This window comes from Panthera uncia, assembly GCF_023721935.1.
Source record: "Panthera uncia isolate 11264 chromosome A1 unlocalized genomic scaffold, Puncia_PCG_1.0 HiC_scaffold_16, whole genome shotgun sequence".
Taxonomy (NCBI): domain Eukaryota; kingdom Metazoa; phylum Chordata; class Mammalia; order Carnivora; family Felidae; genus Panthera; species Panthera uncia.
The window spans coordinates 9,901,708-9,926,552 of record NW_026057576.1 but is presented as its reverse complement, the minus strand read 5'-3'; the positions used below and the strand labels follow the sequence as shown (position 1 = coordinate 9,926,552).

Below are 24,845 nucleotides of genomic sequence, written 5' to 3'. Positions count from 1 at the left end.
CAAAAGTTCTGGAAGTTGGTTACACAACGTGAATGCACTTTACAGTACTTAAAAACGTTTGCGGGCAAATTTTATGTTATTTTTTTTTCTTACCACAATGAAGAATAACAATAACAACAGCGTCTGCGCCGGCAAAGCACTCTGGGTGTGGATGCCTCCCTCGAGGTAAGTGCGCAGGCAGGACAGGCGCACAAGACGAACCCAGTGAAATGGACGTTTTGAGACCCTCTCTTACAAGCTCTGTCTTGGGAACAGAGTAGTATTGATCGCTGTTTGAAAGGCTATTCCTTCAGGTTCCCTGACATCAGACAACGCACCTTCTGTGTTTCACGCACTCCTTCTGTCTCCCCAGAAACTGCTCCCACTCTGCCAGGCCCCCAGATCCTGGTTTTTCCCAGGCTCCCACTGCTCCCCTGAAAGCACCTTCGGGCTTTCAGCTACTACCTGGGTACGTTCCCGATTCCAAATCCACCACCTTCGGGTCAAAGGTTTCTCCTGAGTTTAAAGCGAACAAAATCCAGGCTCGGGCAGCTGACACCTCCACCTGAGACTTCATCTATAGCAACCGGAAGTCATCTGCACCCTGCAAACCTGCCAATCCCATCCGCCACCTCAGATGGTAGCCCCGTCCCTTCACACCAGACCTAGCGGGGCACTGGTCCTGACGCCTCCTGAGGCCTTCGCCCAAACTCCCCGGGTGTGGCTTCAAATCACCCCCGACTGCCCCCACTCCCCCCAGCTCCACTCCTCACCCCCGGCCCGGCACTTCCCAAACTGCCTGTGACAAAGCACCAGCAGCGGTCTACACCCCCATTTCAGGCCACGTTAGCTTGGATGGGTCCAAGGACCTTAGATTAGGCTCCTTGCCCCGGTCTTGGGTCTGCTCAGCTGCCTTCCTCACAACCACCAGAGTGACGGCTTTAAACGCAGACCCAACGGGTTGAGCCTAATGGCTCTCCCTACCAGTCATGTTTGCCCCGGGGGGGTGCTTTCAGTAACAGTGACTGCGGGCTCCTCCCGAGTGTACTGCCATGTCTTGGATCTCTAAGAAACACTTCTCAAATGCCCAGAGGGCATCCTGAGAGGTCCTGAGAAAGGTCTGGGTCCTTAACAGGACACACAGCTCCTCTGTGGTCAGGTCCCTACCTGACCTTCCAGGTTGGCACCCACACTGCCCACCTCCTGCACAACACGCTGCTGCCTTGACCTGGCTTCTTTTCCACATGGTCCCTCAAAGACTCACTCACCCATGAGATCACATTTCCCTAGCCCCAAGTCAGACTCAATTTCTTTTTACTCATTTCCCTACACTCTAGTTTCACTGGGAGAGGTCACATAGCTATTTTAGTTAATAGGAGAGGGGTTTTGACCACTATCAATTTAAGAATTAACAAAAAAATGTTCAAATGGGTAACATAATCTACTTAAAGTAAGTTTTAATCTTAATTTGTTCAATTTCCTCTGGATTCGATTCAACTGCCATATGTTGACCTGCCCTCTAGGTTTAAGGTGCGACGGAGGAAGCAAAAGCCGAGTCACCCGGAGTAAATGGGGGAGACACAGAATCTAAACCACATGACTCTGCCTCTGTAAGAGGGAAGGTATTTCTGAGAGCAAGGACACCTACGGGCACGTAGGGATACACATGCTCTTAATTCATATATGAGTAAGCCACACGTAACTCTGTCCTGATGTCATCACTGCTTCCACGATTTGGGGTAACTGCCAAGGCCCGACTGAGCAAAATTCCATTAACGCCTGCCTGGACCCAAGTGAGGGATTATTCAGGCTACCGATTCCCCATCCTCCCCGCCACGGCCTTGGCTTAGCAGCTCCACTAGTGCCTTTACCAGAGCGAACGGAAGACCAGTCGAGGTTGCCGCTCGTCTGCCTCTCTGATGAAATCAGACAAGGTTTAGTAGAAGAAAATCTTCAAAAGTTGGGTTTCCAGACAAGGAAGAATTTTAAACCCATCAAGCTGCTCCTAGAGCCAGTTACCAAAAAAAAAAAAATCTGCTTTTGGCACGTAAGTCTTTGTCTCCCTCGAGAAGGTACAATGCTCCAAGTAGGGAAACAAAGGACCCGTCCTCACGAGGATGCTGGGAGGTTGGATGACTTGTATATGTAAAGCATTTAAAGATTAAGCACAACTAAACCTTATTCTCAGCAGCGTCTCTGCCTTGAATCCCATTAAGGCTGCTAATTTTTCCATTGATATTTCCAATCCTTTATTTATCCCAGCACCCACCAACAGAAAGAAAGCACATTTCCCATCAAAGCGATGCCGAGAGAGCTGAGGGATGGCATTTATCTACAGACAAGCACTTCTGTCTTGAAGGCCATGGTAACGCAGTGTGGCGAGTAGGCTTGGAGGAATTTTTTTTTTTTTTTTTGCTCGGCTAAAGAAGAAAGCACCTCTGTGGGAAGAGAAGAAGGTAGGTCTTCCTTTACTCAACCTGCCAGCATTACTCATAACAGCTTTAGATTCAGTTCATGCCTATTTTAAATATTATTAAAATGTACCTGCATGGGTCGATCTTTCTCTTCTTAATCCTTCTTGGATATTACATTACAAATCAACTCAAAGGCTCAATTAATGATATCCAATTAAAAAAAGAGATTAAGAGACTCACGGAGGAAACATCACACTAAGGTTAATGAAAATGTTACTTCAACATGAAATTGCCTTAGAACCTGGTACTAAAATTTTGAACATTAATTATCTCTGCTATTTTAAGCCCTGCTTTTAAAATGTTACTCCTTCCCCCTCTTTTTCTCATACTATATGGCAAAATCACAACAGTCCTACACAATTACATAAGTCTCTTAAATTTAACAAAATCAGAAAAATTTAGAAGATGATGCTTGGAGCATTAGGAATTAACTAGGGCATTTTAAACACCAGTCAATATAAAATAGGCAAAACAAGTCAGACGAGTTATTTTCATCTGAATGAAACTGATTCTCTATAGATGGAGTACTTTGGAAAACACAAATGTATCAACAAAGAAGTAAGGAGCAGACATCCCAGCCATCGCTACCTACCTGTGTAAGATTTGCCGCTTGCTTTAAGATGCTTTGTTTTAACTGTTCTGCTCTCTTTGCATGAAAAGAATTACTTTGACTCTGGATGACAAATACAATTCCTTTTAAATCTAGAACCAAAGGAAAAAACAAATTTTTTTTCAGGTATTTATTTTTCAGCAACTGAAATAAACTTAAAAACAAGGCAAGCCTTCAGGCTATAAACTCTTAGGGGGGAAAAATCGATTTAAATGTAATCACAGTGACAAAATCTCTTTTTACAATGATCTCTGAAACATCCTCCCTTAGAAGTGAGCAGGTTAAAAAAAAAAAAAAAAAAAAAAAAAAGTGAGCAGGTAAATGAGTTCGCTGTCCTAGATCAAACCTGTGGTAACAAACCGTGAGTCCACACCTGCATCTGTCCAAAGAATGACTATGAACGTGAGAAAGTATGAGAATGTCTAGAACACTAGCCTCCCCAGCAGCTGAGAATCTTGTGTGCCACGAGCCTTCCAAAAATTTCCACATTATCCTCCATTGTACTGTTGCTGTTATGGGTTGAAGCGTGTCTCCCAAACCGCGTATGCTGGAGTCCTGATGCCCAGGACCTCAGAATGTGACCTTATTTGGACCCAGGTCTTCACAAAGGTAATCGAGGTAAAGTGAGGTCGTTAGTGGAGGTGCTCACCTGATCATATTTGGTGAAAAGAGAAAATGTGGACACAGACGCATGGAAGGAAGATGATACAAAGCCACAGGGAGAAGACAGCGATCTACAAGCCGAGGAGAAAGTTCCTCAGAACAAAGCAACCCCTGCCCTCCCCTTGATCGGAGACTTCTACCCTTTGAAACTGTGAGGCAGATTTCTGCTGTTTAAGCCACACAACTGGCGGTACCTCGATTCAGCAGCCCTCGCAGACGTACGTACTACCTCAAGAATATTCTGGATGACTCTTCAAGGTGACATTCACCAGTGGCTGCTTCTGTCCCATGAGCTCACAAGAGCTTGCAAATAAATACCTCAATAATCTCTACCCTGCTTCCCGAGGCACCTAGCCCGAATGAAGTGTTATCTCCAGGAAAACAGCCACAATTCCACAGCAGCAGGGTGTTAGCAAGAAGCGTGGCATAAAAGTCCGTCTCCAACAACACTGGAAATATTTGCCAGCCGTCTAGAGACTCACCTCAGGGCGGCCAACTTTCTTGCAACGGCTAGCAAAGTAGGAAACCTCGCACGCTAGGCCCACCTGACCGGGGACGACTATCGGAGGTCTTGCCAGTGAAGAGTGTTGCTCAGTCCCCACGGCAGAGAAGCACATGAGGTTCTGAGCTTGCAATAAAGCAACACATAGAAACGGCCATCGTGTGTTGGCAGAAGGCAGACTTCACGTAAACTGCTGCCTCCAGCCAGGTTTACAGCAACGAACGTGGTGACCTGACCCCCGCCATGTGCCTTTCCCTTTAACAGCTCGACTCAGGGACATAATCTGGTTTTAATTTTATTCCATTATATTTTATTGCTCTTCTGTTCAGTTCTATAGTTCCGCTCATTTATTCACTCACTCCGATATTCATACAACAAATAGCTCCACAATGAGCCATCTAGATCCTAAAAATAAGCCAAAATGCTCTTTGGTTAAGACTCAATAAAAAATTTAAAAGGAAATGCTCAACAACCTACTGAATATGACCTAATTCTTTTCCTTTAGGAATTTATATACATATGAACATTCCACATACCTGCCTCTATTTCAAATCAGCTTCTTGGCTCTATAAATAGGACACACAGATAAGCCTTAAACGGGTGTCTTATATTTCAACTGAAATGTAATTTTCAATCTACTACATCTGAAACATTAATGTAAGTGACATATCAAAAAAGGGGTGATCAAGGCTTGCTTTTGTTAAAAATGGAATAAACTTCAGAGAATGATTTTTGCAAAATTTAATAGAGCTGAAGATGCACATTCCCAATGACCCAGAAACTCCACTCCTACTAATCATCCTTGAGAAACTTGCATACGTGTAAAAACAAGGATATAGGACAGGAGAGCTCACAGCAGGACGGTGTAAAAGGAAAAAGTTTGAGGCAACTCAAAACCCGCTAACAAGATACACAAATTAGAATACTATACAGCAATAAAAACTGCATCGATCCAGATGGATATTATAGATGAGTCGTATAGACTGAAAAAAAAAAAAAGCCACAAAGGCACAACTATATAAATCAATCGTTTGTGAAAAGATACACACAAATATATAGAAGATGGATATATACTATATGGGTGCATATATATCATGTATGATGTAAAAATATAAAAGATTACGAGAATGCTATAAACACCATATCAAGATAATAGTAAAAAAGCTTCAGCTGTGTTAGGAGTATTTTATTCCTTAAACTAGGTGGTAACTACCTGGATATCACTGTATTACTCTTTGTAGCTTCCTGTATGTTCACAATAATTCGTAACAGAGGTTTTAAAAGAGCAAATCCATCTGCCAAAACGTTAATCCTGCAGTAATCAACTCCTGCCATTTCTTCTACCAGATCAGCAAAACTCCCACTGTTCCCACAAAGACAACAGTTCCTCCATGTGGAGAAGAGCCTTTGCAAGAAGAAAAAAAGGGAGTTATTCCCCTCTGCTTATGCCCGAGTCGTGTGCTATGAGCTGTATTTGTTTTTTCTGCATCTAAGAAACCATCACCTTCCTTTTGCTCATGCCTTGATCACGCACGCTAGGTGCACTCACCCAGCAAACATCTCGAAGCCTGTGCTGAGTGCAAGGCTCTGGCACACAGAGGTGAGCAAGCACAGTCCCATCACATCCGGGCCTGAGTCTAGTGCAGGAGGCAGAAGGCAGCCATTCCAATATGGAGCCAAGTGCAAAACTGAGGGAGCACAGAGGGGGGACATGTGCAAGCAGAGCTCCTGGAAAGGGGCCTTTCCTGAGTTCCCTTTAAAATGCAGCAATTTTCAGAGCACCTGGGTGGCTCAGTCGGTTAACCATCCAACTTCAGCTCAAGTCATGATCTGACGGTTTCACGGGTTCAAGCCCCATGTCAGGCTCTGTGCACTGACCGTGTGGAAACTGCTTGGGATATATTCTCTCTCTCTCTCTCTCTCTCTCTCTCTCTCTCTCTCTCTCTCCCCCTTCCCCCCTCCCGCCCCCACTTGCACTCTTTCTCAAAATAAGAAAATAATTTTTAAAAATGTTTTTAAATTTAAAATAAATAAATAAAATGCAGCGATTTTCTGCAGACTCGGGCACAGAGGGTAGCAGAGCAGTGGCAGAGAAGGAAGTGGGGTTATCACAGAGCCCACGGCCCGCCTTATCTCTGCAGCATCAGGAGTAGGTGAATCTGTCAAGCATTTCTGAGAAAAAGATGAAGGGAACAGTCCACGATAAAGTTAGAGAGGGAAGCTGGGTCTAGAGAGGGAGGCTGGCTCAGCCAGATCTGAGCACGAAGGACAAGTGCCACACTAAGGGTGGAGCTAGAGATTAGCAGCTTTCGAACTGGGGAAGGGCCACGGAGCCATCCGGGATCCCAGAGAAGAAGGGACAGGGACACTGTGTCCTGGGGATGCCCCAAGAAGGGATGGGAGGACCTTCCCGACAGAGGGGACAGCAAGGGGAATTATGGCCCTGAACACAGTAACGAGTATGGCTAGGAAGTCGGATGCACATGGGGCAGTTACTAGCGAGGAGACAAAAAAGTAAGGGTCTACCCAACCCAGTTCCTAAAGCCCTGTTAATAACGAATGACAGAAAATCAATCACACGCCATTCAGCCCCACCTCCATTCCAGGAAAAACAAGCAAACAAACAAACAAACAAACAGGCTAGCACAGTTAGGTGCTGAAAATCACTTGTACGCTTAATTTACTGATGTTCTTTACAGCAGCTGCAAGAACTATTTTGCTGACAGAGATCCTAAGCCCCCCAAACTGGGTCACATTCTGGCTGAGTCCAGACCCCAGGGCCCACCTTGGCCGCCGTCTTCTCTTCCTGTGCTGCCCCCACTCTCTGACTCCTGAGCTCCCACTGCCCAGTCAGTGGAGCTAAGTAAGACAATCCTACTAGTTCCTCATCACTTCCCTTGAACTACTCTGAACTCACTGCCATCTGCCATCAGCAAACACCGTCACAACTCAAGACGGACTGCCCTTGCTCTCCTCCAGGAAGGCAGAAGAAACAGGTTGCCCACTAAGTGCCTGACAATAATGAGGGGCATAGTGGTCTAGAAAGGAAGAAAAGGAAGTCAGTCAAGGCTAGGAAATGACCATTGCGGTTCTGAGACCAAGGGTGAGCTGCAGAGCATTAAGGAAAGGTGACAGAACCAAGGAGGTGGTCAGAGAAGATCCCTGAGGGAGAAACATTCTTCGAAGAAAAAGCAAACGAATGTTCTCTATTCTTCAGCTGCTGAGCACCTATCACGTGCCAACCGCTCTACGAATAGCCAGTCTTTCCTGGTCAGACGTCATCTAGAAACACGGATTTCATCGTGACAGGAAATAGCGTGGGGTTCTTCTGATAAAAGCAAAAGCGCTAGAGACCTTAAATACGCACGCGCACACACACACACGTGCAGAGCCACTCCAATTGTGTTTTACTTGGTGAGAACGACATTCGCCCATGAATCTACTGACGAGGCAGTGAGCCCAAACAGAAAGCAGGCCTCCTTGCCCTGGGAGGAGGCCCTGGGAGTCGGCCGCGACTCTGATCCTTCTGGGAGGGCTGCTTTTATAGGCCCCCCACCCGGGGCCTGCAGACCCATGTTAACCCTGTGGGCAAATAAGCCTCCTGGGTCTTGTTCGGACATGCTGATACCAAGGTACATATCACTAGATTTGACCACTTGTCAGAGCAAGGATGTTGACTTACTTATCCAGGCAACTTCCCCTTGGCACTTTCAAGCCCATGTTCCAGACTAGCATCATTAGTTCATTTAATAACCATTTTCTATAAGGAGCCCTATCAGCTCCCATAGAATAAACCAATGCCCAACCCACAAGGGTTGACAGCTGACAGAACATCTCCACGTGGGGAGGAGTGGCTGAGCCATACAGGGTGTCGTGATACAAAGAAGAAAAGGCAATGACCCAACGTCGCTCCTTAAATACGCAGTCTCAGAGCGGAAGTCTCCGACCCATGCCCCGTGGTCCCCTGCATGCCCGGGCCCCAGTACAGGCCATCCTGCCCCTTCCACCCGGGGAGCCTCTCCTGCCATCTAGACCCTGCAGAGCCCAGCCCCACACAAGGCAGGCCTAGAGAGGAAAGTGTACCCTTCCCCTCCTGTCCAAGGCCCACCTTGTGGGTCTCCATGGCCTACCCTAGGATGACTGACATCGACAAAGTTCACACCCTTTGGGAAGAGACCCAACATGCAGACATCAGTCTTATGCTCTCACACTGAGGCATATTTCTCACAGCTGAAGAAGAAGAAGAAGAAGGAGGAGGAGGAGGAGGAGGAGGAGGAGAAGAAGGAGGAGAGAGAAGAAGAAGGAGGAGAAACTGATGTCGTGGTTACATTTCTGAAGATGCTTACAATATCCTGAAAGGGAGGACAAAATAGGGTGAACTCGGGCCGGGATGGAAGTGTAGGGGTGTCCACAAAGTCACAAGTCGCTGCTTCTGCGCCAGGGTTCTCGGGATGGGTTTGACAGAAGTGATTGGCAAGCTAACCTGTAGGGGAAACAGTGTCTGCCCGTCAACAAGTGACTCTGGCTCCAGGCCGAGGTCAGCGGGCCTCTCACATCAGACACTGCGCCCTGCTCACCTCCGCGGCCCCCACAGCCGCCACCACGCATAGCCGTCTGCCCTCATTGGAAACTCACCAAATGGTGGCCAAGGACATCAAATCTAACATACGAGTTGTCGTTTCCAATACAAATCACGAGCCACTATGTCAATCTGAAAAGTGTTCTCCCCGTGTCTTCGGGAGAGACCAGAACATTTGCACAGCGATCTTCACCTCATAAATAAAATCAGAAGGAGAAATTCACTTCACTGAAATATAATTTATAAGAAACGTACCTGGGCACACACTCATAAGTTAAAAAAAAAAAAAAAGTCATTACTTACCTACGTCACTCTTCCTTGAGATACCACCTTTCTCCAAATTCTGTATTTTAGACAAAAGAGAAGAAGGTAAGTCAGGTTAAGTCTCGTCGTATACCATAGCTAGCAAAACACCAAATACATATGAACGGCACGCAGCAACATTTGGGGACGACGCGGACGACAAGAGCTTGACAATGCTCCCTAACGAAACAGACGAAAACTTAGGAGGGAGGGAACAGCAACGACGTACTTCTGCCTCCTGGTGGGAGCCTCCTACGGGGCTACCCCTTTCCTACGTGATTTTGGGCAAGTCACTGGGCCTCTCGCCTCCTGTATCAAATGGAGCTAACACTTAACTGGTTCCCACTGGTCTTGGGAGAGTTCACTTAAAACCCCGTAAAGTCAAACGCATGGCAAACCGAACGGAGACCGTATCGATGCCGCGAGTGTGTGTTTCCCATGAAGAGGACCTCCACTAATTATGGTACTTATCATCTCGTGGGCTCAGACATACTGTCATCCAGAACATCACCGCCATGTTCTCTCCCACCTGAGGAGCGGCACCGGGGGCCTAAGCAAGGCCCCAGGAGGCACTCAGCCTTTGGTTCATGAGACTTCAGGAGCACGGAAGGGGCTTCTTAGAGCGGAGCTCTGGACATAGAAATCTGGACGCGAGCAAAGAAATACCTGTTCCCGATCCCGGGTAGATCAGGGGAGGGGTTCCTGAAAGACTTCTCTGGTGGGGCTCCTGGGTGGCTCGGTCGGTTAAGTGTCGGACTCTTGATTTCAGCTCAGGTCATGATCTCATGGCTCATGAAATGGAGCCCCACATCAGGCTCCGCGCTGACGGCGGGGAGCATGCTTGGGATTCTTTCTCCCACTCTCTCTGCCCCTCCCCTGCTCCCCCAACACACACACACACACACACACACACACACACACACACACACACTCTTTCTCTCTCTCTCTCAAATAAACATTAAAAAAAATATTTCTCTGACAAAGTGCAAAGCGTAAGCAGCTAAATCTGCCATTTTCCTTGTCTTCTCCAGCAGACAGGAAGGAATTTTCTCTCTAATTGCCCTTTTCTGCTTTCGACTGTCATTTGCTATAATTATAACAATTGGACAGCGGCAGACATCCTTCAATTTTCTTCACAGACTGCAACAAGAAACGTACTTGTAAGCCTTTGCCAACAAAACCGGGAACAGTTTAAAAGCCAAGATACAGCCACACAGAGAGGTATCCTCTCAAAACGCCAAAGGGACCATGACAAGAGACAGGGAGGAGAGAGAGCAAAACACAGGAGAGTGTCTACCTTTGGCAGCATTTCCTGAAATGATCTTTGTCTCAAGAATAGAAATACCACTGAGTGGAGAAGAACCCCATACTTATTATGGACTCATTTGTTATGCCTCGGGATCCAGTGACACGTCACTTAACCTTGATAAAATACAGACTTTTTGGGGGGAAAAAAACCCTAAAAAGTGCTGGAACACTTAAGCCATTTCTCTACCTGTGCTGAACCAAAGCCGGGTTATCATAAGCCAGCAGGTATAGACTCACTGCATCTTCCACACGCTCTAAATGCCACCGTTGGCCAGGACAACAGCCCGCCCTTGGAGAAGCAGCACCCGCCTGAGAACCGGACATGCTACCCGGCTTTCACCCTTAACCTGCTGCCCACCCCTCGGCCACACTGCCTGCTCCACAGCTTTGGCTGGCAGATGAGGATCACTGAAAATTCGAAAGTTTCGATCTAAAAGTAGCACTGGAGTGGGTAAAGAAAATATGGCGTAGACGCACCACGGAATATTATCCAGCTTTAGAAAGGAAGAGAGTTCTGTCACATGCTACAACACCAATGTACCTTGAGGACATCATGCTACGTGACATAAGCCAGACACAAAAAAGCCAAGTACTGTACGATTCCACTTATGACGTAGTCCGATTCACAGAAACGGACATTAGAAGGGTGGTTGCCAGGGGCCGGGGGAGGAGAACAGAGAGCTGTTTAATGGGGATGGTTTCAGTTTCGTGAGGTAAAAAGAGACCTGAAGGACGTTTGCACAAACACTATGAATACACTACACGATACTCAGCTGTACACTTAGAGATGGTTAAGATCGTAAATTTTACGTTAGATGTATTTTGCCATAATTTTTAATGTTTATTTATTTACTTTTGAGACAGACAGAAAGCAAGGGAGGGACAGAGAAAGGAGGAGAGAGAGAGAATTCCAAGCAGGCCCCATGCTGTCAGTGCAGAGCCCAACTTGGGGCTCAATCACACGAACCGTGAGAACAGGACCTGAACTGAAACCAAGAGTCAGACGATTAACCGACTGAGCCACCCATGCCCTACCATAATTTTTAAAAAAAGAGAGCATTAGAGATGATCCAATCCAATGCTCCCCTTTTAGAAATGAGACAACAGAGCCACAGAACCAGGATGAAAACCCAGGTCGGTCTTCTGAGTTCTTTCCAACGTTCATTTCTTACACCCACGTGATGATGCACACCCTGTCTTCCTCCAGAGGTGTTTCTTCAAGAAACATGCACCAGGAAGCCACTCTGGAAAACAGTGTGGAGGTTCCTCAAAAAATTAAAAATAGACCTACCCTATGACCCAGCAATAGCACTTCTAGAAATTTACCCAAAGGATACAGGAGTGCTGATGCATAGGGGCACTTGTACCCCAATGTTTATAGCAGCACTCTCAACAATAGCCAAATGATGGAAAGAGCCTAAATGTCCATCAACTGATGAATGGATAAAGAAATTGTGGTTTCTATACACAATGGAGTACTATATGGCAATGAGAAAGAACGAAACATGGCCCTTTGTAGCAACGTGGATGGAACTGGAGAGTGTGATGCTAAGTGAAATAAGCCATACAAAGAAAGACAGATACCATATGGTTTCACTCTTATGTGGATCCTGAGAAACTTAACAGAAACCCATGGGGGAGGGGAAGGGAAAAAAAAAAGAGGTTAGAGTGGGAGAGAGCCAAAGCGTAAGAGACTCTTAAAAACTGAGAACAAACTGAGGGTTGATGGGGGGTGGGAGGGAGGGGAGGGTGGGTGATGGGCATTGAGGAGGGCACCTTTTGGGATGAGCGCTGGGTGTTGTATGGAAACCAATTTGACAATAAATTTCATATACTGAAAAAAAAAAAGAAACACGCACCAGGTGAAAGCACCATGACACTCACGACAAGAGTCACCTTTAACAATAAACTGAAAGATTAAAAAACAAAACAAAAAAACCCTGAACTCAGTATTTCCCAAATGAATAACTTAACGCTGGAAACCAACTGGACATCCCACCACATCTCTTTGTGAAATCAAAGAAAATCGACCAAAATGACACATCTTTCCATTTGCTATTAAACACCGCAGCTCCAACTGGCTGAAAACAATAGATCGGACGTGATTAACCATTTCGAATGGCTCAATTTGTAAACTGTAAGAAGAAAACATCCAAGAACGGTCGAATTAAGTGAACTGAATGGATCCAAAACGGTCTTGAGCAATTTCCCCTCTGAGAAAGAAAATTAGACTAAATGAACGAACTGACAGGACATTTAGAATTCTGTCTCCAGTTTCCACTCCTGAAAAGCCTTAGCTCTTCCTAGGAAGAAACACATGGTTCGTTTTAGTATCTCTGCTGCCCCACATTTCTTAACACTATCAATATCAGTCAAAATGGGTTCACTGTCAGAGTTTTAGAAGTCAACTGAATTGCTATTCAGATAGGAAAGGGATTTGTTACTAATGCATCTACCCCACAGACAGCTCCTACCCTAGCCGGGAAAAGACAAATCCAAGTTACCCCCTGACACAGGTTTTATTTGTTAAGTCACAATACGTTAGAACACTTGCAATCCACGCCCGTAATGCCTAGTTTATAAATCCTTCGTGAAAAGACGATAAAACCTCCTCAAAATCCTTCACATCTATCGAATCTTTTCGGAAGAAAGGGAAGTAAAATGGCATCCTGTACCTGGTCACCACCAACTGCCACCCCCTTGGTCTTTTGAATAAATGAACTGATCAGGATGTGCCCATCAGTGGACTCGGCCGGAAGCCAGTCCTGTGTTTGAATTCTGCCCCCACCACTTACTAACTCAGGCCTCAGTTTCTCATCTGTAAAACAGGAATGGTAATTACAAGACCTGCAGCACAGGATTGTGGGCGTTTCATTAGGTAATATACTGCTGAGCATGGCATCTGCCTGAAGAAAATGCTCAATAGTTGTCACCTAACTACTCTTTTCATCATCACCTTCATCTATTTCACGTGAAGTCAACTTATGCCATAAAAGAAATCTCACTTGGGGCGCCTGGGTGGCTCAGTCGGCTAAGCGTCTGACTTCAGCTCAGGTCATGATCTCGCGGTCCGTGGGTTCGAGCCCCGCATCGGGCTCTGTGCTGACAGCTCAGAGCCTGGAGCCTGTTTCAGATTCTGTGTCTCCCTCTTTCTCTGACCCTCCCCTGTTCATGCTCTCTCTCTCTCTCTGTCTCAAAAATAAATAAATGTTAAAAAAAAAAAAATTAAAAAAAAAAAGAAATCTCACTGATAAAAGCAGTAAGCCCTATGGTTCCTCTTCTTACTTTGATTTGTTTAGGTTCAGCTCAAAAAGCTGCGTAAAATATTTCTTGCTGTCACATCAGGTAGGGTCTGGCACTGTTTTAAGTGGTGGACACATACACACACACACACACACACACACACACACACACACACCCCATCCCCCTCCTCCTCCTCCTCCAAACAGCTTTTTGATATAGGTCTTACTGCCCCATCTTACAGATGAGGAAGCTGAGACACAGAGAGGGTCTCCACTGCGTATCAGTGTTGGAGAAGGGATGCGAACCACAGCGCTCAACTCTAACCCTACATCATACAGGACACAACATCACAAGCCACCACAGGGTATAAGTGGGTGAAACTGTGGGTTGAAGCCGGGACAAGGCCGTGGTTGAGGCGGTACCGTGGCCTGGAGCACAAGCCTGGGTGGGCAGGCTCCCCTGAAAGCTGAGGGAGGTCAGAATCCGGGTCAATGCCAGGGACCAGGAATCCAAAAGAGGAGCCTGGGCCCAGAGGTCAGCTCCCGGGAGGTACAGCAGGGCACCGGCAGCACCCAGAATTTGGATGGCAAGCCACCTGATGCCAACCAGTGAGTCCGAACATTGTGTGGGGCAGGCCCCCAGCCCTGAGTGGGGCTGCCTGCATTCTAGAGAGCCCTGTCTGGGGCCCTGACGAAAGCAAGCCGTGCGGTGAGCGGGGGGATGGAAGGCAGCTGCCTCTGAGCAGCAAGGCAGGGCAGGTCCCCATCAATTCTGCAGATGGTGATAAACTCATGATCCCAAATGAACGTGGCTGTTGTGAAGAGCCTTCACTCCTATCTCCAGGTTCATCTACAGACTTTGGGTGACCTTGGACAAATTAATTCTTCTCTCCCAGTCTCGGGTATGGTCTACAGTAAACATTTTATCACTGCCTCTCCTCAGGGGATTAATGGCTTTTTTGGCTTCACAGCCTAAGCACAGATGGGGTTAATGACATTTTTCAAGGGCTTTAATACCTTTGGATGAAAAATGACACTACGATATAAGAGTTACCTTATTTTCTACCTATATTTATATACGTATTTAAGAAGAGGGATACATACATTTCCTCATTTGGAAACAGGAGTTAAAAACCTATATTTGAAAGTATATGCTGGAATTCTAAATTCATTACACAAAATTTTAATTCCCTAGTAATATTCCTTAGGTAGCACTTTAAGTTCATTACAAATGAGCTTGATTATTGCCACACACACACACACACACACACACACGTTCTAATGCACACAGCTGTGTGCAGTGTGCAAGAATTCAAGGATTCAGGAAAATTAGATTCTGACTTCACCTTTGAGTTGCCACGTGACCTCAGTTAAATCACGTAACTTCTTTGAGGGTAAGTTTTCTCTGCTATACAGCATTCTGCGGTTTATTATGCTTTCCTCTATCATGCTTTGCAGACACTGTGTTGTTTTTTTTTTTGTTTGTTTGTTTGTTTTTTTACAAATTGAAGGTCTGTAGCAACCCTGCGTTGAGCATGTCTATTGGTACCATTTCTCCAAGAGTATTTGCTCACTTTGTGTCTCTGTGTCACATTTTGGTGATCCTCGTGATATTTCCATTTTTTTCATTATTATTACACTTCTTAGGATGATCTGTGATCAGTCTTCTTTGGCGTCCCTATTGTAATGGTTTTGGGAAGCCAGGAACACCATGTAAATGGTGAACTTCGAGGATGAATGTTGTGCGTGTTCTGTTTCCCATCTCTCTCCCTCTTCTCTGGGCTCCCTGTTCCCTGAGACGCAACAATATTGAAATTAGGCCAGTTGAGTCACCCTACAGCGGCCTCCAAGTGCTCGAGTGAAAGGAAGAGCTTCATGTCTCTCACTTTTAAGTCAAAAGCTAGAAATGATGAAGCTTCGTGAGAAATGCATGTTGAAAGCCGAGACAGGCTGAAAGCGAGGTCTCTTGTGCCGACCATTAGCCGTGCTGTGAGTGTGAAGGAAAAGTTCTTGAAGGACATTAAAAGTGCTACTCCAGTGAACACACAGGTGGCAAGAAAGAGAAACAGCCTCGCTGATGTGGAGAAAGTCTAAGTGATCTGGTTAGAAGATCAGACCCGCCACAGCATTCCCTTAAACCAAAGCCTAAACCGGAGCAAGGCCCTAACTCTCTTCAATTCTGTGAGGGCTGAGAGAGGTGAGGAAGCCTCAGAGGAAAAGTGTGAGGCTAACAGAAGTGGGTTCATGAGGTTTGTGGAAAGAAGGCGTCTCCATAACATAAAAGTTCAAGGTGAAGCAGCAAGTGTTGGTGTAGAGGCTGCAGCAAGTTACCCAGAAGGTCTGGCTAAGAAAATTCAGGAAGGTGGCTACACTGCACAACAGGTTTTCAGTGTAGACGAAAGAGCCTTCTGTTGGCAGAAGATGCCATCGAGGACTTTCAGAGCTAGAGAGGGGAAGTCAATGCCTGGCTACAAAGCTTCAAAGGACAGGCTGACTCTCTTGTTAGGGGCCAGTGCAGCTGATACTTAAAGTTGAAGTCAATGCACATCGACCATTGCAAAAATCCTAGGGCCCTTAAGAATTATGCTAACCCTACTCTGTGCTCTATAAATGGAACAAGAAAGCCTGGAGGACAGCACATCATTTACAGTAAGGTTTATTAAATATTCAAAGACCACTTTTGAGACCGCCTGCTCAGAAAAAAAAAAATTACTTTGGAAATATTACTGTTCAATGATAAGGCACCTGGTCACCCAAGAGCTCTGAGGTGACATACAATGAGATGAATGTTGCTTTCATGCCTGCTGACACAGCATTCATTCATTCGGCAGCCTATGAATCAGGGAGTCACTTTGACTCTCAAGTCTTCTTATTTAAGAAACACATTTCATGGCTAAAATCTTCAAGAAACAACAGGTGTTGGTGGGGATGTGGCAAAAGGGGAACCCTCGTGTACTGTTGGTGGGAATGCAAACTGGTACAGCCACTGTGTAAAACAGTATGGAGGTTCTTCAAAAAAATTGCCTTGTGATCCAGCAATCACACTACTGGGTATTTACCCAAAGAATACAAAAACACTAATTCAAAAGGATATGTGCACCCCTGGGTTTCTTGCAATATTGTTTACAAGAGCCAAATTATGGAAGCTGCCAAAGTGTCTAACATTAGATGAATGGATAAAGAAGATACACACACACACACACACTCACACACATACAATGGAATATTATTCAGTCATAAAAATAATATCTTGTCATTTGCAACAACATGGATGGAGCTAGAAAGTATAATGCTAAGCAAAATAAGCTAGTCAGAGAAAGACAAATACCGTATGATTACACGCATATGTGGAATTTAAGAAATAAATGAACAAAGGAAAAAAGAGACAAAGCAAGACTCTTAACTATAGAGAAGAGAGGGTTGCCATAGGGGGCGGGGGAGGTGAGTAAAACAGGCTGAGGGAATTAAGAGCACACTTATCTTGATGAACTCTAATACATGGAATTGTTGAATTGCCACACTATACACTTGAAACTAATACAACATTGTATATTAACTACACTAGAATTAAAATGTTTTCATTAAAAACAAAAAAAGAAAAAGAAACACATTCGTAAGGCTACGGTTCTCACAGCGATTCTCTGATGGATCTGAGAAAAGCAAATTGAAAACCTTCTGGAAAGGATTCAGCATTCTAGAGGCCATTCAGGACATTCATGATTCATGGGAAGAGGTCAAAATATCAACATGCACAGGCATTTGGAAGAAGTTGATTCCCACCCTCGGAATGACTTTGGGGGGTTCAGGACGTCAGTGGAGGCAGTCGCTACGGATGTGGTGGAAACAGCGAGAGAACCAGAACTAGAAGCGGGGCCTGAAGGTGGACGGCGTTGCCGCGATCTCGTGATAGGACGTGATCGGGTGAGGACTGCTTCTCGAGGCTAAGAATCGTGGTTTCTCAAGATGGACTCTGCTCCTGCCGAAGATGCTGTGAAGCTTATTGAAGCGACAAGGGATTTGGAATATTACACAAACTTGGTAGATAAAGCAGCAGCAGGATTTGAGAGGACTAACTCCAGTTTTGAAAGAAGTTCTACTGTAGGTGAAATGCTATCAAACAGCATCACAGGCTACAGAGCAGTCGTTCGTGAAAGGAAGAGTCCATCAAGGAGGCAAAATTCACTGTCGTCTTAAGAAACTGCCACGGCCACCCCAGCCTCCAGGAAGCCCACCCTGATCGGTCAGCAGCTATCAACATTGAGGCAAGACCCTCCACCAGCTAAAAGATTGCAAGTCACTGAAAGCACGGATGATGGTTAGCATTTTGTAGCAATAAAGTACTTTGCAACTGAGGTATGTATATTTTTTAGACATAATGCTATTGCACACTTAACCGACAACAATATAGTTTAAATAGGACTTTTATTATGCACTGAAAACCAAAAAAATGCATTTAACTCTCTTTACTGCGGTGGAACCAAACCCACATCCTCCCTGAGGTGTGCCTGGACATGGGAATAGCTCTTTTGCTTGGCAATAACAGGATCATTGAGAAGATCAAGTTTTAAGTGAAATGTCTGAAAATGTTTTATTAACCATAAAGGATCTTAAAACCAAAGGAAAGTATTATTATTGTTCCTGTGTAGGAAACCCACAGTATAGTTAGAAAAGACAACACTGTGTTGACAAAAGAAACATTCTATTAAAAAAAAAAATGTTTTGGGGCGCCTGGGTGGCTCAGTCGGTTAAGCATCCGACTTCGGCTCAGGTCATGATCTCACAATTCATGGGTTTGAGCCCCGTGTCGGGCTCCGTGCTGACAGCTCAGACCCTGGAGCCTGCTTCAGATTCTGTGTCTCCCTCTCTCTCTGCCCCTCCCCTGCTCATGCTCTGTCTCAAGAATAAACAAACATTACAAAAAATAAAAATAAAAAATGCTGTTACTCTAATCGTGAGATAAAAAAAAAAAAATGAAGTCGACTGAACCTTAGCGAATATGACAACTCACATTCTTCAAATATGGTTTCTCTTTCTCATCTGCTAAACTCATCTAGCGCAAAGCCGAAATGGTAAACTTTAGATGAGGTTCTTGAACGCAAACAATTGTGGGAAAGCAGCCGCTCAGATTTTTGGCTGAGTTTTATCCCATCTCCATCAAGTCCCGGGGTCTCGGTTCCTGGTCCCAACTGTGCAAAAAGCCTGGCAGTCACCTTCAGTACTGCCACACGGTGCCACCTACAAAGTGAGGGAGACTCAGGCTCTTGTGACCCCAGGGACACAGCATACTACTTCTCTCTCTCAGACTGGGAAAATGCAGCCCAGGTTTAGATGTGGTCAGACTAGAGAAAACTAAGGCATACCAGCAAGACTTCTATGATGTCTAAATCCATATCAAAATACTTTTTTTGAAACCTACTTGGTCTGCTGTAACTACTAAGGGATTTTTTTTTAAAGCAAGCTTATCTAAAAAATAAGATAAAAAAAACAGAGAGGGAACAAACCATAAGAGACTCTTAACTGCAGAGAACAAACCGAGGGCTGCTGGAGGGATGTGGGGTGGGCGGATGGGCTAAATGGATGATGGGCATTAAGGCAGGCACTTGTTGGGATGAGCGCTGGGTGTTACATGTAAGTGATGAATCACTAAATTCTATTCCTGAAATTATTGTTACACTGTATGTTAACTAACTTGGATTTAAATTCAAAAAAATAAAATAAAAAATAAATAAAGCAAGTTTATCTGCAGGTTGCCACTAGAGATTAAAAGTCTGAGTGGACCAACATCTCATTAGTTCGTGAAAAGAAACCTGAGAACTATCGTAAGATGAAATCATTACAGCTGCCATTAAAGAAAATATAAGTGAATCTCAGACAGGAAGAATAGATTTGATCATTAGAATTAGTACCTTAGATTGCTTGACCTCTTTCTTTGTATCTTCAGAAACCAAAGCAAAAGCTGGAAAAAAGAAAACATTTTTACATTAAGATCACCGGTTAAGATTCATTCTCGTATTTAACAGTCTCGCTTAAAACGGGACGGGGGGGGGGGGGGGGGGGGAAAGGGTGCTTGAAGAAGACATATTTTTGCTCATTTTTAAGAAAGGGTGCTTGAAGAAGACATATTTTTGCTCATTTTTAAAACCAGCTGCATTTGCTGCAAACTAGTACCACTGGCCGCGTTCATCTCCGGACCTGAAATTATTCATCGGTGCACAGCCAACGTGCTTAGGCTACCAAGCTGAAGAAATAAACCTCAGAGGAATTGGAACCTGTGCACATACCACGTGTGTCTATGGATATAAACTACGAAATTGATGTGTACAAAATACAACTTCTTAGCAACTCGACGGTGCCTTCCAAAGCAAAGGGGGATTCCTGAGAATCCAGCGGGAAGCAGTTCAACTCCCTCCTCGCACGATCACTGCCAGAGCCTGGCAGGCAACAGAGCTGAATCTGGGGCAAGCTTTCCGTCTCAGAGGCTCCCAGGCTGGAAGTGTGGTGCAGATAATGCTGCCTCACGCAGGGCCGTTCACAGAACCCACTAACGCAGTGGGGCCAAGACAGCGAGAGGAGCGAAGATCATTCCCTATTTGGAACGATGTAGGGTTTCAAGTTGGAGCCCACAGATAAAGGCATCCCTGTACCCTAGAGACACATCTAGGCTCCACATTTGGAACAACAACAACATGACAGTAACACTTTGAAAATATAAGGCAAAATAATAAACCCAACAGGCAGGCAGGTTAACTAGACAAAAATAATATGCTTTAATGTTATATTGCACTTCCCCTGAGGAGCTAAGAGGAAAGCGTCTCCTAGAGTTTGCTTTCTCCAATTAGCATCCCCCGGAGAAAATGGGCAATGCCATAGAGCAGTAATGGACTCAAAGGGCCGGACGGCCGATTCCACGGAGCTGTAATGTGGTACAAGAAGCTTCGGTGGTAGGTCTCCTGGGGTAACAGAGGAGGCCCTCCTGAGAGGCAGGAGAAGACCTTTCCCATTCGGATGCCTCTGACCCCTCCCTACCCCCCACCCGCAGACATGCACTGCCTCAAGTCCTCTCCCATCAACATTTGCTCCAAGGAAATAACCTAAAACGTATTCACACTAAGACGTAAAATGAACGTGGTTTAATCACTTCCATTTCCAAAATGGCATCTCAAAAGGCAGGGTGAGCCTGAACCGTAAGCCGAATGAACCTCTACATGTGAAATTTAGGTAACAGCAGATGTTATGGGAGGCCCCACTGAGACCACCTCATATAAATAATAAATCCCCAACACCACCCCTCCTTACGTTCCTCATTCTGCTTTATTCTTCTGCACAGCACTTACCACCACTGGCGTAACACGTATTTATTTATTTATTTATTTATTTATTTATTTATTGCTCACCTGACATATTCGTTTATTGTAAGCTCTGTGAAGGCAGGAAGGTGGTGCCCCACACCCAAAACACAGCCAGCACATAGGAGAAGGTCAACAAATATTGATCAAATGAATGAATGAGTGAATGCAAGTCTTTGCGATGGCCCTGGGATCACATCACTTACAGGCTGTCTACTCCTTACGCTAGGGAATATCCACCAGCAAAAGGAAGGAATTCACTGTGTCCCCCCCCCACAACCAATTTATTTTCACCAGGATCTGATCTACTTTTTCATTTTATACACACACACACGCGCGCACACACACACACACACACACACACAGGCGGCAACCAAAAAACCGCAATCATTCATTAACTTCTAAAAAGAAAGATTTAAGCCCAAACACCATTTTAAATTCTGCTTCTGGGTATTTAATTCTTTGGTTTGGTCTTATTTTATTAACCTCCAAACTAGCATGCACAGTGAAAGCCCTCGAGAAGATATCAGAAATAGAATTATTAACGAACATCATGTAAGGAAGTCACAACATGTTAATACCACTTAGCACCACAGAATTGCAGGAAATAGAACATTCCAACAACTTGCAGGATGTAACAGCCGTGGTCAATCTAAGACTCGACTCTGAGTCCAAAATCCGTCCCTGCCGACTCCATCAATTCTTAATTCCAAGCACAGACAGTCAAAGCTCCCTGGGCTAGAATTCCCTCTTTTGTCAAGATAAAAAAAAAAAAAAAAAAAAAAAAAAAAAAAACCTTCTCAGCTTAACACGTTCAGTGACTCATCATCTAATAAACAGGATTTAGTCTTACCTCACTTTTTTTGCAGGCCAGATGGCTATGTGAAAAGGAAGAGTATGTCAACACAAAAGTCCTTTAGAATGCAGACTCTATATTGAAGAAAACATGCCTTTATTTGGTATTGGTTCTGAAAGGTACGAACACATCACCTTTCATAAGCCAGCAACTAATGTCATTTGAGTACGTTTAATGAAGGAATTACATGGAAGGAAGACATTCCCGATAAATCAAGTGAATTCTACAAATCCTCTTTGTCGTAATCTAGACAGCATACCTTTATTCAGGCGAGGCTTAACTGAAGTTAAGAGTAAACTAGATTTTAGTTCCCTCCAAAAATACAAAGGCCTGGAGTTAAGATATTCTTTAAAAAAAACACACACACAAAACCATCATTGGTCCCTATGACATTCTGCTGTGAAATTTCCCCGATAGAAATAAATTATATAATATTTAAAGCAGTAACATAAGGGCACGTGGCTGGCTCAGTAGAGCACGTGACTCGATCTTGGGGTTGTGAGTTCAAGTCCCACGCTGGGCACAGAGCTTACTTAAAAAAAATAAATAAATAAGTACAGCACTAACATGAGACATGCATCAGAGTCACTCTCAGGTATAAGAGCAAATTACAGGGCAAGATCATCCTCATTAAATGAATATAAGCAAGTGTCTTTTTGCCTTCTGGTTTTACCTTTATGTTTCCATAATCTAAACAAATCACCGGGGAACCAAATGCGTTCTGAAGGCACAGCATATGCTAGACCGCTAATAAATCCAATCTTAAAACAACGGATCCTTTCTAAAATTCCTGCCAACAAAATCCGAGCTTTCACACTTCAAGGACAAGAAGAAGGAGAAACGGTGCAATTTGAGAAGAAAAGTTAGAAAACCGGGCAAGTAAGGTAAGGATCTGCCTGTCACCTCCAACAACCCTAACAGGATACAGTCCCTACAGTGGGACTGTAACACTGGGAGCCAAAGGAGGGGAGAGGGGAGAGGGGAGAGGGGAGAGGGGAGAGGGGAGCGGGGAGCGGGGAGCGGGGAGCGGGGAGCGGGGAGCGGGGAGCGGGGAGCGGGGAGCGGGGAGGGAGGAAGGGATCCCCCCCTGCTCTGCCAAAGGGAGTGGCCGCGGGAGGCTGGATGTTGGCTGTTTGGTTTCATACTAATTTCCAGATTCAGCGGGGAAAAAATATTCTTGAAAGCTTGGCCTTAATGTGCAGTTCGAGAACTATTCCAAGGTAAATCACGCTCTTATATGCCAAACTGCTGTTTAAAAGTAATTTTCCCTTTTCTATTTTCAACATGAATTCCTGTGAATTGCTGCAGGGAACTATATTTAAAGTGCAAATCGGGACGGGCAATAGAAATAAGACCTTCCCGTGATAACTTTAAATAATTCAAGCCAACTAATGTGTTAGCACACCTATTCTGAGAGATAAATCAAGATTTTACAACTAACCTGGGACTAAGATTTATAGGCCAGCCTAAGCCCTGGAGTGCCGGAAAACTGGAGAGGAATTCATTGCAAGGCATTTAAGCAACACTAATCAACTATCTTATCTTGTTCCTGGTTGGGAGTCAGGGACCCCACGCCCCTGCAGGAAAGATGACTGCACCTCCTAACTCCGTTTTGTTCCTGTTCCCTGGACTGTCCTCCCAGACTCTCCCAAGAACGGCAATCACAGAAAACCAGATTAAATACAAAAACGAAAACAAAAAACACTAAGACGCGGGATCGAGTGAGATACTGCGTAAAGCGTTTAGTGTGTGGTTCCACGTGTTGCAAACTCAGCGGACGGGGCCATAAAGCTGCCGGTGGCACCACGCTTAGGGCCAGTCTGGGCGGCGTCTAGGCGGTGGGTGGTCGCGGCCCTACCCAGGAGCCTGGAGGGAGGGACTGATACCGCGTGGCCCTCCCCGCCATCCGGGCCGAAGCCACAGCGCTCACGGGAAGCTTGCAGCTGGTGGCCCTGCGGGCTCAGGGTCTCACACGGGCTCTGCCCCGCTTTTTCTTCCGCCAGGCTGTGGGAGGGAGCCGGCGGGGCTTCACTTTCTTTGCCGTGACCTACTTACAAAACGCTTCACCCAGTGCGGCTCCTCCCCCAGTGGCTCCAGCTTCCCGGAGCTTTCCAGGTTTAATTCCAGGTCCTCGAGAGGAGGCCTTAGGCTCCAGGGTACACAGCCCACAGCCAATTTACTTGGTTCCAATTACCTGCTTTGAAGATAATCCATGCCAGCAGAGGGGACAGAAACGATCGCACCCCAGCCCAGCAACAGGGGGGCAGGGCCTGCCTTTTCAGACCAATCTGCTGTCCCTGGGGGTCGTGGCCACACTGGGCCGCAGCGCCATCCGCCCACCTGGAGGCACCAGCGCCCAGCCTGAGGATGAAGGGCCCCAGGCCCTCCCCATGGGCAGAGGACAGAACCAGCCCAGGCATGTGGCCAAAGATCAACGGTTTAACAAGCGTTATGTTTCCGCAACGGGGCCTGGCACATGCCGAGTGCTTTGGGCCTTCGCAGCTCATTAGCAGTATGAATTCATATTTTCATTTGTTAAACAGAAAATCAGAGAGTGTATGACTGCCGCACAATATGCCAGGAGCTGGGGAAGACGAATAAGCAGCTGCCCAAGGAGCTCATGTGAGAGAGGAGTCCCTCGGTCAACAGCCAAGCATACAAGTGTCCACTCCAATGGCTGTCGTTCTGACGGGAGTCCCCAAGGGAGCACCTGGGGTGGAGACAGAGGGCAGCTCACCCAAGGCAGGGCAGCAGAGGGAAGGGGAGGCTTAAAGGGAGGAAAGCACTGCTTAGGGCGAGCTCAACACAGTGCCTGAGGAAGTAAATCCAGGCAGCAGAAATTTCAAATTACAAGAGCAAGGAGGCCTGGAAACAGGCTTCTGCATCAAAGCTTGGGTGACTGGGGCAGGGACACCCTGGGGGAGGGGGAGTGACTGGGGCAGGGACACCTAGGGGGATGGGGGGTGACTGGGGCAGGGACACC

The 24,845-nt window shown here is 45.7% G+C and overlaps 1 protein-coding gene across 3 annotated transcripts in view; it reads right to left on the bottom strand.

The window, feature by feature from the left end:
* Positions 1-24,845, bottom strand: part of B3GLCT (beta 3-glucosyltransferase) — a 117,406-nt gene that overhangs the window by 81,975 nt on the left and 10,586 nt on the right. For all 3 annotated transcript variants that reach the window (XM_049646763.1, XM_049646764.1, XM_049646765.1), the window contains exons 2-4: positions 19,567-19,616; positions 9,111-9,150; positions 3,046-3,155 (exon numbers count right to left, since the gene is read on the bottom strand). In XM_049646763.1, coding sequence (XP_049502720.1) covers positions 3,046-3,155; positions 9,111-9,150; positions 19,567-19,616 — 200 coding nt within the window. The remainder of the gene's footprint in view (positions 1-3,045; positions 3,156-9,110; positions 9,151-19,566; positions 19,617-24,845) is intronic.